General features: G+C 41.3%; 1 protein-coding gene across 2 annotated transcripts in view; it reads right to left on the bottom strand.

The window, feature by feature from the left end:
- The window catches only part of thoc2 (THO complex 2), a 140,601-nt gene that overhangs the window by 99,103 nt on the left and 26,510 nt on the right, over positions 1 to 14,988 (bottom strand). For both annotated transcript variants that reach the window (XR_013497645.1, XM_078211345.1), the window contains exons 3-5: positions 14,729 to 14,820; positions 10,517 to 10,568; positions 10,011 to 10,081 (exon numbers count right to left, since the gene is read on the bottom strand). Coding sequence is in view for 1 of the 2 variants with exons in the window: in XM_078211345.1 (XP_078067471.1) it covers positions 10,011 to 10,081; positions 10,517 to 10,568; positions 14,729 to 14,820 (215 nt within the window). In the remaining variant the exon portion in view is untranslated. The remainder of the gene's footprint in view (positions 1 to 10,010; positions 10,082 to 10,516; positions 10,569 to 14,728; positions 14,821 to 14,988) is intronic.

Consider the following 14,988-nt stretch of genomic DNA (forward strand, 5'->3'; position numbering starts at 1 on the left):
TTCCTATCTGTATTCAACCTTCCAAAACGCATGACCTCACATTTGCCCGGATTAAACTTCATCTGCCATCTCACCGCCCAAGTCTCCAACTGATCTATATCCTGCTGTATCCTCTGATAGTCCTCATCACTATCCGCAAATCCACAAATCTGTGTGTCGTCCGCAAACTTACTAACCAATCCAGTTACATTTTCCTCCAAATCATTTACATATAATACAAACAGCAAAGGTCCCAGCACTGATCTTGAGGAACACCACTTGTCACAGCCCTCCATTCAGAAACGCACCCTTCCACTGCTACCCTCTGCCTTCTTTGACCGAGTAAGAAGTTTAACAACACCAGGTTAAAGTCCAACAGGTTTATTTGGTAGCAAAAGCCACACAAGCTTTCGGAGCTGCAAGCCCCTTCTTCAGGTGAGTGGAATTCTGTTCACAAACAGAGCTTATAAAGACACAAACTCAATTTACATGAATAATGGTTGGAATGCGAATACTTACAACTAATCAAGTCTTTAAGAAACAAAACAACATGAGTGGAGAGAGCATCAAGACAGGCTAAAAAGATGTGTATTGTCTCCAGACAAGACAGCCAGTGGAACTCTGTGGGGGTTACAAATAGTGGGACATGAACCCAATATCCCGGTTGAGGCCGTCCTCGTGTGTGCGGAACTTGGCTATCAGTTTCTGCTCAGCGACTCTGCGCCGTCGTGTGTCGCGAAGGCCGCCTTGGAGAACGCTTACCCGAATATCAGAGGCCGAATGCCCATGACCGCTGAAGTGCTCCCCAACAGGAAGAGAACAGTCTTGCCTGGTGATTGTCGAGCGGTGTTCATTCAACCGTTGTCGCAGCGTCTGCATAGTTTCCCCAATGTACCATGCCTCGGGACATCCTTTCTTGCAGCGTATCAGGTAGACAACGTTGGCCGAGTTGCAAGAGTATGTACCGTGTACCTGGTGGATGGTGTTCTCACGTGAGATGATGGCATCTGTGTCGATGATCCGGCACGTCTTGCAGAGGTTGCTGCGGCAGGGTTGTGTGGTGTCATGGTCACTGTTCTCCTGAAGGCTGGGTAGTTTGCTGCGGACAATGGTCTGTTTGAGGTTGTGCGGTTGTTTGAAGGCAAGAAGTGGGGGTGTGGGGATGGCCTTCCAATCATTATTCATGTAAATTGAGTTTGTGTCTTTATATGCTCGGTTTGTGAACAGAATTCCCACTCACCTGAAGAAGGGGCTTGCAGCTCCGAAAGCTTGTGTGGCTTTTGCTACCAAATAAACCTGTTGGACTTTAACCTGGTGTTGTTAAACTTCTTACTGTGTGTACCCCAGTCCAACGCCGGCATCTCCACATCACTTCTTTGACCGAGCCAGTTTTGTATCCACCTTGCCAGCTCACCTCTGATCCCATGCGACTTCACCTTCTGCACCAGTCTGCCATGAGGGACCTTGTCAAAGGCCTTGCTGAGGTCCATGTAGACAACATCCACTGTCCTATCCTCATCAATCATCTTCGTCACTTCCTCGAAAAACTCGATCAAGTTCGTGAGACACGACCTCCCCTTCACAAAACCATGTTGCCTCTCACGAAAACATCCACTTATTTCCAAGTGGGAATAAAGCCTGTCACGAAGAATCCTCTCCAATAATTTCCCGATCACTGATGTAAGGCTCACCGGCCTGTAATTACCTGGATTATTCTTGCTCCCCTTCTTAAACAAAGGAACAACATTGACTATTCTCCAATCCACTGGGGCCTCCCCTGTAACAGTTTTAACAACACCAGGTTAAAGTCCAACAGGTTTATTTGGTAGCAAATACCATTAGCTTTCGGAGCGCTGCTCCTTCGTCAGATGGAGTGGAAATCTGCTCTCAAACAGGGCACAGAGACACAAAATCAAGTTACAGAATACTGATTGACGAAGGAGCAGCACTCCGAAAGCTAATGGTATTTGCTACCAAATAAACCTGTTGGACTTTAACCTGGTGCTGTTAAAACTGTTACTGTGTTTACCCCAGTCCAACGCCAGCATCTCCACATCATGACCTCCCCTGTAGCCAGTGAGGATACAAAGATTTCTCTCAAGGCCCCAGCAATTTCCTCCCTTGCCTCTCTGTATTCTGGGGTATATCCCATCAGGCCCTGGGAACTTGTCTACCTTAATGTTTCCTCAAGAACCCCAATACCTCGTCCTTTTTGATCTCAACATGACTCAAACTATCTCCACATCCTTTCCCAGACTCATCATCCACCAAGTCCTTCTCTTTGGTGAATACTGACACAAAGTACAGTAAAGAGAAGTGACAGTGAGCATTGATCCCTTGGAGGAAGAGACTGGGGAATTAATAATGGAAAAGAAGAAACTTTGAGCAAGCAATTTGTATCGGTCTTCATAGTATAAGACACAAAAGGCATCCCAAGAATTGTAGAAAAGCAAGGGACAAAAGGTAGGGAGAAACTTAAAATAGTCATGATCGCAAGACAAGTACTAGGAAAATTAATGGGATGAGTGTCAGATTCCTCCAGGTGTTCGGTTTTCCTCCCACAGTTCAAAGGTGTGTCGTTTAGGTGGATTAGCCATGGTAAATGCACATGGTTACGGGAATAGGGTTATCGCGGCTGGGGGCTAGGTAAGATGCTCTTTCAGATAGTCAGTGCAGACTCAATGGGCTTTCTGCACCGTTGGGATTCTAAAGCCAGAAGTGTCCCCTGGGTATATGGTTTGCATCCAATGGTCTTGAAAGAAGTGCCTGGATATGTCATGCAACGGATCAGAACCTCCCATTACATACAAACATGTTTTTTTTTTAAAAAGACATGCAAGCAAAAACGGACCGAAAGTGTAAAATAACCACATTCTGAAGTGGATTATACTTGACCAACTAATCCAAAGAGAACAGAATGGCACATCCTTTTTCTGACAGAGACACTTCAAAGGAAGAGATGCAGTGCAAAAACTGATCATCTCCTGCAGAGATAATGGAGACCAATTGCTATCTCAGCAGAAACAATCTCCTGAGAGTTATATCCAGACTGTGAATATGTTGTGATTTGAAAGAAAGCAGTTGTGAGCGAGACATGTTTTTGTTTTTCCCCTTCCACAAATACACATAAAAAGGAGTTAAAAACCAACTGCAATCCTGGTCTCTGTGTACAAGTCTGCTGTTCTCATTCTACTGTGCTAATGAGTGCTGTGAAGGTCACAGCTGAAGAACATCCACAAGGCCTCTCTGCTCTTGCAGGTAAAAAGTCGTTTCTCTCTCTCTGATTCGCGGAAGAAAGTTGCAAGTCAGCAAAGTCACAGTCGAAAAGGACAATTCTATTCAGCTAACCTGCAGAATCAAGAATCTCTGAACAAACTGTCAAAGTCAGCGCCACTGGAATCAGCCAACTTAACGGCTGCAACAATTCACCATCTACTCCTCACAGACAAGCCAAACACCGAATTGCATATCTTCTTAATCTTTACTTTTGAACTCACTTCTCATTTCTAATCAGCGTTTATGTGCTACATTTTATTATTTCTTTCTTGTATTTTCCTAACTAATAAATTCACTGTTCCTTTAACTCAAGACCGGCTAAATTGGCTTCTTTAAAAAATGATGTGGAGATGCCGGCGTTGGACTGGGGTAAGCACAGTAAGAAGTCTCACAACACCAGGTTAAAGTCCAACAGGTTTATTTGGTAGCACAAGCCACAAGCTTTCGGAGCGCTGCTCCTTCATCAGGTGAGTGGGAGTCCTGTTCACAAACAGGGCATATGAAAACACAAAGTCAATTTACAAAATAATGGTTGGAATAAGAGTCTTTACAGGTAATCAAGTCTTAAAGGTACAGACAATGTGAGTGGAGAGAGGGTTAAGCACAGGTTAAAGAGATGTGTATCGTCTCCAGCCGGGACAGTTAGTGAGATTTTGCAAGCCCAGGGCAAGTTGTGGAGGTTACAGATAGTGTGACATGAACCCAAGATCCCGGTTGAGGCCGTCCTCATGTGTGCAGAACGTGGCTATCAGTTTCTGCTCAGCAATTCTGTGTTGTCGTGTGTCGTAAAGGCCGCCTTGGAGAACGCTTACCCAAAGATCAGAGGCTGAACGCCCGTGACTGCTGACGTGTTCCCCAACAGGAAGAGAACACTCTTGCCTGGTGATTGTCGAGCAGTGTTCATTCATCCGTTGTCGTAGCATCTGCATGATCTCCCCAATGTACCATGCCTCGGGACATCCTTTCCTGCAGCGTATCAGGTAGACAACGTAACCTGTGCTTAACTCTCTCTCCACTCACATTGTCTGTACCTTGAAGACTTGATTACCTGTAACGACTCGCATTCCAACCATTATTTTGTAAATTGAGTTTGTGTCTTCATATGCCCTGTTTGTGAACAGAATTCCCACTCACCTGATGAAGGAGCAGCGCTCCGAAAGCTTGTGGCTTGGGCTACCAAATAAACCTGTTGGACTTTAACCTGGTGTTGTGAGATTTCTTACCTTCTTTAAAAAACACATACATTTGGATTAAGAACTGGTATCCATGCAGTTTTTAAAGTAATCTTCTTACCACAAGCCAAAGGGGTTGAATAGAAAAGGGGAGTCAGTTCATCCCTCCTCATCCAGGAGCATAACAATTAGGAGCTATATCATCCAGCATCATAACAAATCGGAGGACCTTACCCGGGGACCGGTCATAACAAAGAGACAGTGGATGCATGCAATCTTCCAAAATTCCTGAGATTCTGGAAAGGTCCCAGCAGATTAAAAAGCCACAAATGTAACGCCACAATTCAAGGAAGGAAAAGATAGAAAACAAAAATCTAAAGGCCAGTTAGCCTAGTAAAGGTCCTCAGGACAATGCAAGAATCCATTAAAGCTGTAGCATCAGGACACTTGCAAAATTATAACACCATCAGGCAGAATCAACATGATTTCATAATAAGGAAGTCAGGTTTGCCAAATCTATGAGAGCTCTTTGAGGGTGTAACAAGCAGGATGAATAAAGCCAGGTAACACATTTTCACAGTACCCCATATGTCAATTCTCCTGCAAACCAAAGTTCATAATTTCTGCTAAATCACAATTTGAATTCCAAAGAATTGTTAACAATCCCACATTATTTAAACCATGCAGTCCATCTGGTCTGTATTCTACAGATCAATCCAAAAACGAATTCAATACACAGCATCACTGACACCCCACCAATGCACGATATTATCATCTGCTTCAAAGATGTCTGTTATTTCCTGAAGTGATGCAACGATCTCTGCCTCTCAATATATATTTCTAAAATTATCAGTTGATGGCCTGGTATCAAATCCGAGATGACAGTATTAAAATGTTCAATTGACATTTCCAAGATCTTTCACAATTTTTAAATATTTTATTAAATTCCTCTTAAATATCTATGATTCTATGGAAATACAAATGAATAAATTAAGAGCTGCAAGCCACTCGGTACCTCAATCCTTCTCCAACATTCAATAACTCTATATTCCATCTATCCCCGTTCACATTTGACTTCCTTGTGAAGTCAAACATCTATCTCTGCTTTAAAAATGTTTAATGATCCTGCCTCACTCTGAGGAAGAGAGTTCCAAAGATTGACAACTCTCAGAAAAAATTCTTCTCATCTCAGTCTTAAATGGGAGATGCCATATTTTTTAACTTTGTCCCTGAGTTCTAATCTCTCCCACAAGGGAAAACATCTTTCAGCATCCACCCTGTCAATTCCCCTCAGGATCTCTCGTGTTTCAATAAGACCACCTCACAATCTCCTATACTCCGATGGATACAGGCCCAGCCAACACAATCACTCCTCATTAGATAACCCACCCATCCTAGGTTAGTCAGGTGAACCTTCTTTGAACTGCTTTTAGTGCATTTATGTTCTTTGTTAAATAAGATGATGAAGAGTGTCGACACGTGGTCTCACCAATGCCCTGCATAACTGTAGCAAAACATCCCTACTTTTAAATTCAATTCCCCTTGCAATAAACAACAACATCCCATTTGCCATCCTTATCACTTGACATACCTGCATACGAAGTTTCCTGATTCATGTACCAGGACACTCAGATCACTGTACCTCCTTTGCAATCTCACTATTTAAATAATAGGCTGCTTCTCCATTCTTTCTGCCGAACAATACATTCTGCTGCAACACTACATTCTGCACTCTCTCGTTTCCTTCTGTATGAATGATATGCTTTGACTGTAGAGCGCATAAGGAACAATAATTAACTCTATAATACATGTGACAATAATAAATCAAATCAAAGTGGACAAATTCTCATTGTCCCCACAACATACTCCATCTGTCAAAGTTTTGCCCATTCACTTAACCTATCCATGTCCCTTTGCAGAATTCTCATATCTTCTTCACAACTTAGGTTCCTTCCTTTGTCACCAGAAAATTTAGCAAACAGACATACGGTCCCTTCATCCAATTCATTTATATTAGTTCTAAATACTTGAGGCCCCGGAATTTATCCTGTGGCATGCCATGCATCACATCATGCCAACCTGAAAATGGCCCATTTATGCCTACTCTGCTTCATGTTAACCAATCTTCTACCAGTTCGCTCCTACACCATGAGCTCTAATTTTGCATAGTACTCTTTGGTGTGGTACCTGGTTAAGTGCCTTCTGGAAATTTAAGTTAAGCACATCCACAGGCTCCCATTTATCCATATTGCTTGTCACTTACTCAAAGAGCTCTAATAAATTAGTCAAATGCATTTTCCCCTTCACAAAACCATGCTGTCTCTGCCTGTTTGCAGAGATTTTCTCTGCTATCACCTCCTTAATAATAGATTCTAGCAATTTCCCTGCACCAGATGTTAAGCTAACTGCCCCGTAGTTCCTTGTCTCTCCCTCCTTTCTTCAACAATGGAGTAACAAAATCACAAGCCTCAGGATGCAAATTTGTCCTCACAGTTAGGGTTTCTCTTCTGTGCTATTGTATTTCTTATTATAGATGGGCAAATTGCACTAACTTCATTCTAATTACCATCTCAATAGAAATGTATGACTTCTAATCTCCTGTATGTGGTGCCTCTATTTACAAAATATCACTCTTCCTTTTATTACTTTATCTAGCTGCAATTGCTTTTCTATTTAAATCTCGATTTCTCTGTTCAGCGTTGTTGCACTGAGTAACAACTCATTTTGTTTTTCATCCCACAATACATTAACGCACACTTCTCTTCATGAAATAGTATTTCCCACCAACCCACCTATGCCATAAGGTGCCATGCTGGGGGAACACAATGTTATATATTTAGCTACCGTTCAGTTCCCTAGCTAACATTGCACCCTCCAGTTCATAAAGCAACATCACAGCATATCCACAACTGCAACCTGTAAGGCATTCCCGGCTCTTTCAAAAAGCTGCAAATGTGTTTTTGGAGTTTTTCCTCTTTCAAACTGTTTGCCGATGCAAGCAAAAATACCCTCACTGATTTTAAATAAAACACAAAAGCTTTGAATATGTGCTGCTTTACCATTAATTCTTTGCATCAAGAAGGATGTTTACCAATGAAATTGACAGTGAAATCAAACTGATTTGCAATGATCAGTATTGCAACTTATTTAAGGTAGTGTCAGTTTGTGAATGGGCCTTCTCTCCAAATGCAGGTGGGATTCTACATGGCAAATTTTAATAAGAAACAAACACAGAACATTCACAGAGCAATTTCACCCCCTAGTGGAATCTTACTGTTGCAGTTAACTGGATTTATTTTCTAACTAATGAAGAAAAACATTGCAGATCCATCAACACAGAAATCCTGAAGTCAGGAATATTTCTGAATTGTTCCTGAAACTTCAGTTTGAGGATATTTTGCCTTCCATTAAAAGTGGTGAATGATGGGACCAACAGTGCATTGATGAAACCTAAGAGATTTAAGGACCGAGAAATAAAGAATAAAGACGGAGGTGAGTGAATTAGAATCGGCGAATTCCACTTCAAATGAGAGAGCGAGAGAGAGAGAGACACAGAGACAGGCAGAAAAAGGAAAAAAAATGCATTTTAAAAATCTCCAACAATTCACTCTCTGAAGGACTGAATCTCCATACTCAAAACTGTTCACTTTCTAGGCAAGAGATTGATTGACAGTAAAGATTATCTTGGAATTACAAGCGTATTTACGCTATTAATTACTGCAATTAGCTTTTTGTCATGAGATTAATGGACAATTAATGCATAAATGCAGCAGCACCTCGAAAATCAAATTAAGAGTGAGATGCTGGCCGTAATTCCCACTACCACTGCCAGCGGGAATGGAAAATCCCAGCCAAATCTCCATTGACAGCAGTGAGAATCCCGGCGATGATCTTTGGTAAACTAATGGTGGAAATTGGCCACTAATTTAGGCACTCCATGCTATATGGGTATCTCTTCCTCACTACAAGTTGTTGGATGATTTTCACATTAATATGCATTGTTCATAGACCATTATTTTTCTGTAAATTCTGTTGTTTCCTTTATAGAATGGTTACAGCACAGAAGGTGGTTAATCAGCCCATGCTTCCCTTGCTGATTCTGTGCGTGAGCACCTCAACTAGTACCACTCCCCTGCCCTTTCCCTGCACTTCTGCAAATTTTCTCTCTGGGTGCTCATCCAATTCCTTTTTGAAAGCCACAATTTTTTATGTCTGCACCACCCTCTCAGATAATGCACTCTAGATCCCAAGCAATCGCTGCACATAGCCTCAAGCGCTTAATTCCATACCGACTGGATCCAAGAGAGTTGCCCGCTCTAGGTTCCCAAACTGATGTCAGTTGTCAGGACTATCCCTCCTTGCACTCAGATGTTAGACTAGATTTTAATCTTTTCTGTCCAGCTAAGTACCATGGAACTTCCCAAAGTCTCCAATTGTAGCTCAGAGTCGGCAACTTTCGGGCAGAGTCCTCGGAGCAGATTGGAAGTCTACATTTCTTATCTACAGATCAAAAATTCCACAGGGTGCTGACATGCATCTTCAGTTATATGTCCACTCTCTCATGATCTGAAGACCAAAGGATTTGGCCCATGTTTTTTAATGCTATTCCCAAATGGAGGGAGATCTTTAGCATGCACTTTTTTGCATGATGCATTCAGTGGTAGCCTTGTGACCTGAAAGACCTGCATTTAATTTTTGTTGTTACTGTTTCCAGTAATGTGCGCCCTTCTAATTCAAACCCATCTAATTTTTTTAAAACTCTGAAGGTCCGAATTCCTAATTTCTAACACGAGGTTCTTTAGTTGTGCTTGATCTACAAGATACAAGTAAATAGTATTTATGAATCAACGTGGATTCATCAAGCAAGATTTTACATATACTTAACAAGAAGCAGTGAAGACAACATGGAAGCTTCTCATTTCTCAAGACCCAGGAATCATTGGTGTTATCAGCACAGATGATGTCTTTCTCTCTTCTTTGTCTTTGAAGTGATGTTGAACTGTGTCCAGAATGGTCATGCCCCAGAAGCATGATCTTGGAAGGTCTCAAGCATACCCACATGCACTGCATGCTCCTTCTCCAGGGACACGTAGGCACGAACATAACCACTGAAAAGTATCTCTTTATATGTTCACATGTCATTACCCAATGACTACCCCTCACCTGTAACCACTTAACCTTACCCATGCTGGCTTTTCCTTACTTGATGATGAGAGGAATTGGCAACTGATCCACCTAAAAACCACTGTTGTGTATTTAACTGTACTGTTATCCAGGATTCAATTGTCATTTCACATTTGAATGTTTTTCAAGTATTTTCCAGCGTGCAGGAGCAATGCAGCTCAAAATCTTCCATCTATCTGGACTTGGGAATGATGTCAAATATCCTTTGGACGCAAAGTATATCACATGACACTGAATTATGCCTACTAAGTTATCTGGATGGCCCTGCATTGTGATGATCCAAGTACTATAAGATGGAAGGCATTATGTGCCAAGTCTGCATGCAATAATACATTCATTTGAAACAGAAGTAAAACATCCAAAGCTTGACATTTTTCAATATGTACCAAGGATACTCACCAAACATGCTAAAACCAGTTGAGTAAAATGATCTCGTTTACTTTTTTCTTCCATGCAACTTGTTTCAATATCTGAAATTAACATTTATCATTAATCTAATGACCTTTTAATGCCATTATACAAAATTAATATTCATTAATTACTGCATAGGAAGTCATCCTCCGGCATAGTGGGTTGTGTCCCTGCCTCCATGTCACAAGTTCTGGGTTAGAGTCCCATCCCAGGACTTGATGCCCAAGGAAGGTGCATTCATAATGCAGCCAACAGATTGAGTATGAACCTGCAGAATCCTTCCAACACAGGCTAATGATAGGTGGTAAGAGTGGGAAACTCCTGGTCAGCCAGGCTTGATGTGGTGTCCCTCAAGCTACAAGCTGCTGGTGACAGGCAAGCAGCCTGTTCAGGAAAAACATTGCAATGGGAACGGATGAAAGTCTGCCTTTGCGCCATTCGATGCAGGAAATGAAACAAAAACATTTGCGACAAAAAATATCTTTCTTTCTCACCTAGAACACAGAAAACATCAGCCAGGATGGATGACATGTCATCCCGAAGTTCCTGAAAATACAAGAGGAAAAACAACTCATTAACATGAATACTGTCTTTTCTGTAGCGAAGTAATAACTTTACCGTAGCTGGATTGGTGGTGTGGATGCACATGCAAGAAGGGAAAGATAGAACACCATCCTGACTCAGTTAGTGATGCCCAAATCCGAAGAACAAATAATTTTTAAAACGTGCCAGACTAATCACAAGTCTAAAAGGGTTGCTGCAAAATTGGTTAGCACCAATGAGAATGGAGAGAGACTTCCTGGTCTGTGCTGAGTTAGTTATTCTCAGCCAAGCCAAAATTGGAGGCTTGGTTACTGTGCCTGAACTCAAAGGGTGGAGGATTGGGAGCAGATATGGCACCCTCCACACATCAATCTTCTGCCAACATGCAAGTCTGGGATGACATAAGGAATCCAGAGAAAGGGAGGTTTACAAAGAACTGTTCTAGGGAAGAAACGGACAAGAGTCAAAACGTTCTGCACCGGTTTTGCCTTTTCATTTTGAACTTGTGCAACCAAAATATTCTTCCAAGTAAACAGAGATGAGCATTTGTTTTAAATAGAACATTCAGCTTGGGCATCATTCCCACTCCATTACGTCAATATTTTCCAAATTGTTTGACTGCCAGCAACAAACTTGAACCCTTCTTGATACAAGCAGCAAGTGTGGACTATCCTGACCTATCCAAGTTTTTTTTTTAAACCCACCAGCCTTAAGATTAAATGAGTGAAAACTATAAAATTCCAAGGTGGGAGATATTTATTACAAAGGAAAACACCGATTACACCTTTCTCTCCCTGGCGACTGTCAAGTTGAGCAAGACTGTTAACAACCTTGTCGTCAGATTTGACATGGAGATGAACCAACACCACCTATTTCAACTTCTGCCCCTGACAGTTCAGCTGCTGCTGCAAACTCCATTCACGGCTTGTTATCTCTATGCTTGACCTTTCCAATGCACACTTAACGGGCATCCCAAGCACAACCCTCAAAGACTCCGCTACCCATGTCCTTAATCGCACTCAGTTCCAATCACCTCTGTGTTTACTGACTTGCATATTGTCCCAGCTGGAGCCATTACCTGCATTATAAAATTTTCATTCACGTTTTCAACTTCATTTGTGGCCTTCCCCCTCGCCACCTTTTGTAAGGACCTCCCAGATATGTGTTTCTCCAATCCAAGTCAACTTGTGCATCATCAATTTAGCAGCTCTGATTTCAGCCGACAGGGCACATAGTTTTGGACCTCCCTCCCTTAACCTCTGCTTCTCAGCCTTCAAGGCGGTCCTTACAACCTGCCTCTTTGACCAAGTTTCCGATCATCAGCCCTAATATCCCTTATGTGACTATGTGTCAAATTTTGTTTGTGAACAATCGTGCGGAGCGCTTCGGGATGTTTTATGTTCAAGGATAACACACATAGCGCCATCAAATTAAGTAATTGCCTTCAGTAATGTCCAAGAGTGTGATCAAGTTAAAATATTAGCAAAGTACAAGCATGGGCGGCACGGTAGCACAGTGGTTAGCACTGCTGCTTCACAGCTCCAGGGACCTGGGTTCGATTCCCGGCTCGGGTCACTATCTGTGGAGTTTGCACATTCTCCTCGTGTCTGCGTGGGTTTCCTCCGGATGCTCCGATTTCCTCCCATAGTCCAAAGATGTGCGGGTTAGGTTGATTGGCCATGCTAAAAAATCGCCCTTCGAGTCCTGGGATGTGTAGGTTAGAGGGATTAGTGGGTAAATATCTAGGGATATGGGGGTAGGGCTTGGGTGGGATCGTGGTCGGTGTAGACTCGATGGGCCGATTGGCCTGTTTCTGTGCTGTAGGGATTCTAAGATTAAGTAGAGTGGACCATTAAATACTGAAGTGTGTGAAAAGAAGGGACAAACTCAATCATTTATATTTATTCAGGCTTTGGAGCTTGTGATTTTGCATTTCATGAAGCCAATGATGCAGGTCTAATCCCACCACAAATTAAAACTCTATAATTACACACTGGAAGGTCCAGGACATATTCATGAAGGTGCAAATTCGCAGTCGTCTCAATTCCATGGGTCAGTAGCTGGCAATAAAACTATTTACTCAAAGAAAATTATGTTTCACTTTTCCAAATTTCTGCTACTAAAATAGTGAGAAAAATCAATGCAGTCTGTGAGCAAGGTCAAATAATTCAGCTGAAATTGTTGCTCTTTCAGAATTATGCACTCAACGCTGGGTCCTGCAATGCGCATACATCACCAATTGCATCACACAGGTTGTGTGCAAACTTAGCCAAAGTGTCTCCAAAGTGTGACACGCTTAATTAGGATTTAATTAATGGAATCAATTAACTTGACTAAAAAATAATCAATACTGGTTGAGAAGAGACTAATTATTTCCAGTGGTGATGAAAAAACTGTATATGCCAATTCTGAACAAAATTGGTTGTGCATGGAGAACATTAAAATTCTAAGTGACAGCAGAAAACTATTTGCTTTTAAATTTTCATCAAGACTTTGTGTTCTTCAGATCAGAGGCAGAATAATGGATACTGCATTAAGCTAAAGAGTATTGGTAACATCACAACAAATCCTTCCATTAAAAATGGGTGAATTAACCAACCAACTCATGATCACGTAGAGACTGGAGGACATCTTCTGACAACAGCTGCAACAATGCAACCTTTCAGAAGTGTGCAAATCTGATTCTTAAATGTGCTGCTGGGTGCATATCTCAATTTATATATCACAGTTTCATTTACTGGACTCTATTTCCGAAAGTTAAATAAGAGGTTCTCACTAATTATAATTAAGAAGATATGATATGAAAAGTCTGAAGCTTACTTAAGATTCCTTTAAGGAAGGGACACAATGAGTACTACTAATGTAAAATACCTTTCTCGGCCATTCATCCCTCCTCAACAAAGGCTTTTTTCTAGAAATACATATTCCAAATCAGCACATTGGTCATTGCATTGTCTGCAGGAGGAAAAAGCAGTTTTTCTTCAGGTTGTATTATCAATCATGCAAGGGACTCGAGCTTCTGAAACTTCATCTTGTGACAAAAGTGTGCAGCAGCAAGTGAGGAGGAGTGATAACAAAAGCCTGGACAATCAGTACCAGAAAGAGTCACAACACTGAAGATAGTTATCGCAGGACAAGCATTTCAAAAGGCCAAGACCACAAGAACTCTGGAAAGGTGGAAACAAGTCCTTTGAGTTGGGGGATGAGGAAGGTGGCAAAACGTGTCAACATAATAAATCTCATAATTAACAGTCTCACAAAATATTTAATAAAAAAGAACCTGAAATAAGGGAGTAAAAACTGAATAGTTGTTACAAACTTGCTGTTATTTAGAAAGAAGGTAAGTAATGTTGGTGGTGTTCTGGAGTTATTTAAATAGTGCGACTGCAGATTTAGGAATGATTGCTTGCAGTTTCTGCAGTGTATGCAGCTCCATCTTGTGGTACTTGTTAGCGATTGCAGAAGTGTCCAGCAAGCAATGCAAATTTAATGCATTACAACTGCCCACCTTTCAAGAACTGCATCATTTTGCGGTTAACAAAAAGCAACCTCTTCCAAAACCGACTATTTTTAATACACCTGAAAAAGATGCACTGAATTTCTTTTTAAAAATTTACACCATTCTTAAAGTTACAAAGTGAATGCTCAGAATGGACCGGACAAATCCAAATCCATTCCTTGCTCGCTCCAAAAAACAAATTCAAATTCTAACTGAATCCAATTCAAGGTCCTCACAAGAGAAACAAATAAGATCCAAACTGACAGGATCAGGCATTCTCGCCACCTTGGGCTTGACCTTAGCCAAAAGGCCAAGTTGATGGGTCAATCTGCAGGTTGCTATTGCAATAAGTGACACTACCAACCTGGATCTTATAAGGCAACTTTGACCTCTTCACTATCAAGTCAGCCAAAAGTAAAATTGTCCAGATTGGTGGTCAACCCAAAGTGAAAAACGACTACTTTATGAGAGGCCAGCATATTTTTTAAAAATATGACGTGAGTATGATCTTCAGACTGTAAGTATTTCCCCTTTTTGAGTCATGTGTCCACTTCATTCACAAATCTATACCCCCCTGCAAAATAAGCTCATGTAAAGAATAGATTTGGTGCACTCAATTACTATGCATGCACAAAAACAACCTTTTCAGCAATGAATCACTTACCATTACATCACTGAGAGCACTGGCAGCTTGTTCCTGTTTTAGATTGCCTTTTATAACATGCCACGCCAACTCGTATAAAGCTTGTTGGATATCTGTTAGACAATTAAATTAAATCAACGTTAATAAAGGGGAGTTAATAAACTGCAACAAACAGTATTGCCGGAAAAACAGGAAATCAAAATAATTAGCTATCAGCAATTAAAAAAGATGTTGGAAATTTGTTCTCCGAAATTTTAAATCAAATTTCAATCAATAAAATA

The sequence above is a fragment of the Mustelus asterias genome, chromosome 4 (assembly GCF_964213995.1).
Source record: "Mustelus asterias chromosome 4, sMusAst1.hap1.1, whole genome shotgun sequence".
NCBI lineage: Eukaryota > Metazoa > Chordata > Chondrichthyes > Carcharhiniformes > Triakidae > Mustelus > Mustelus asterias.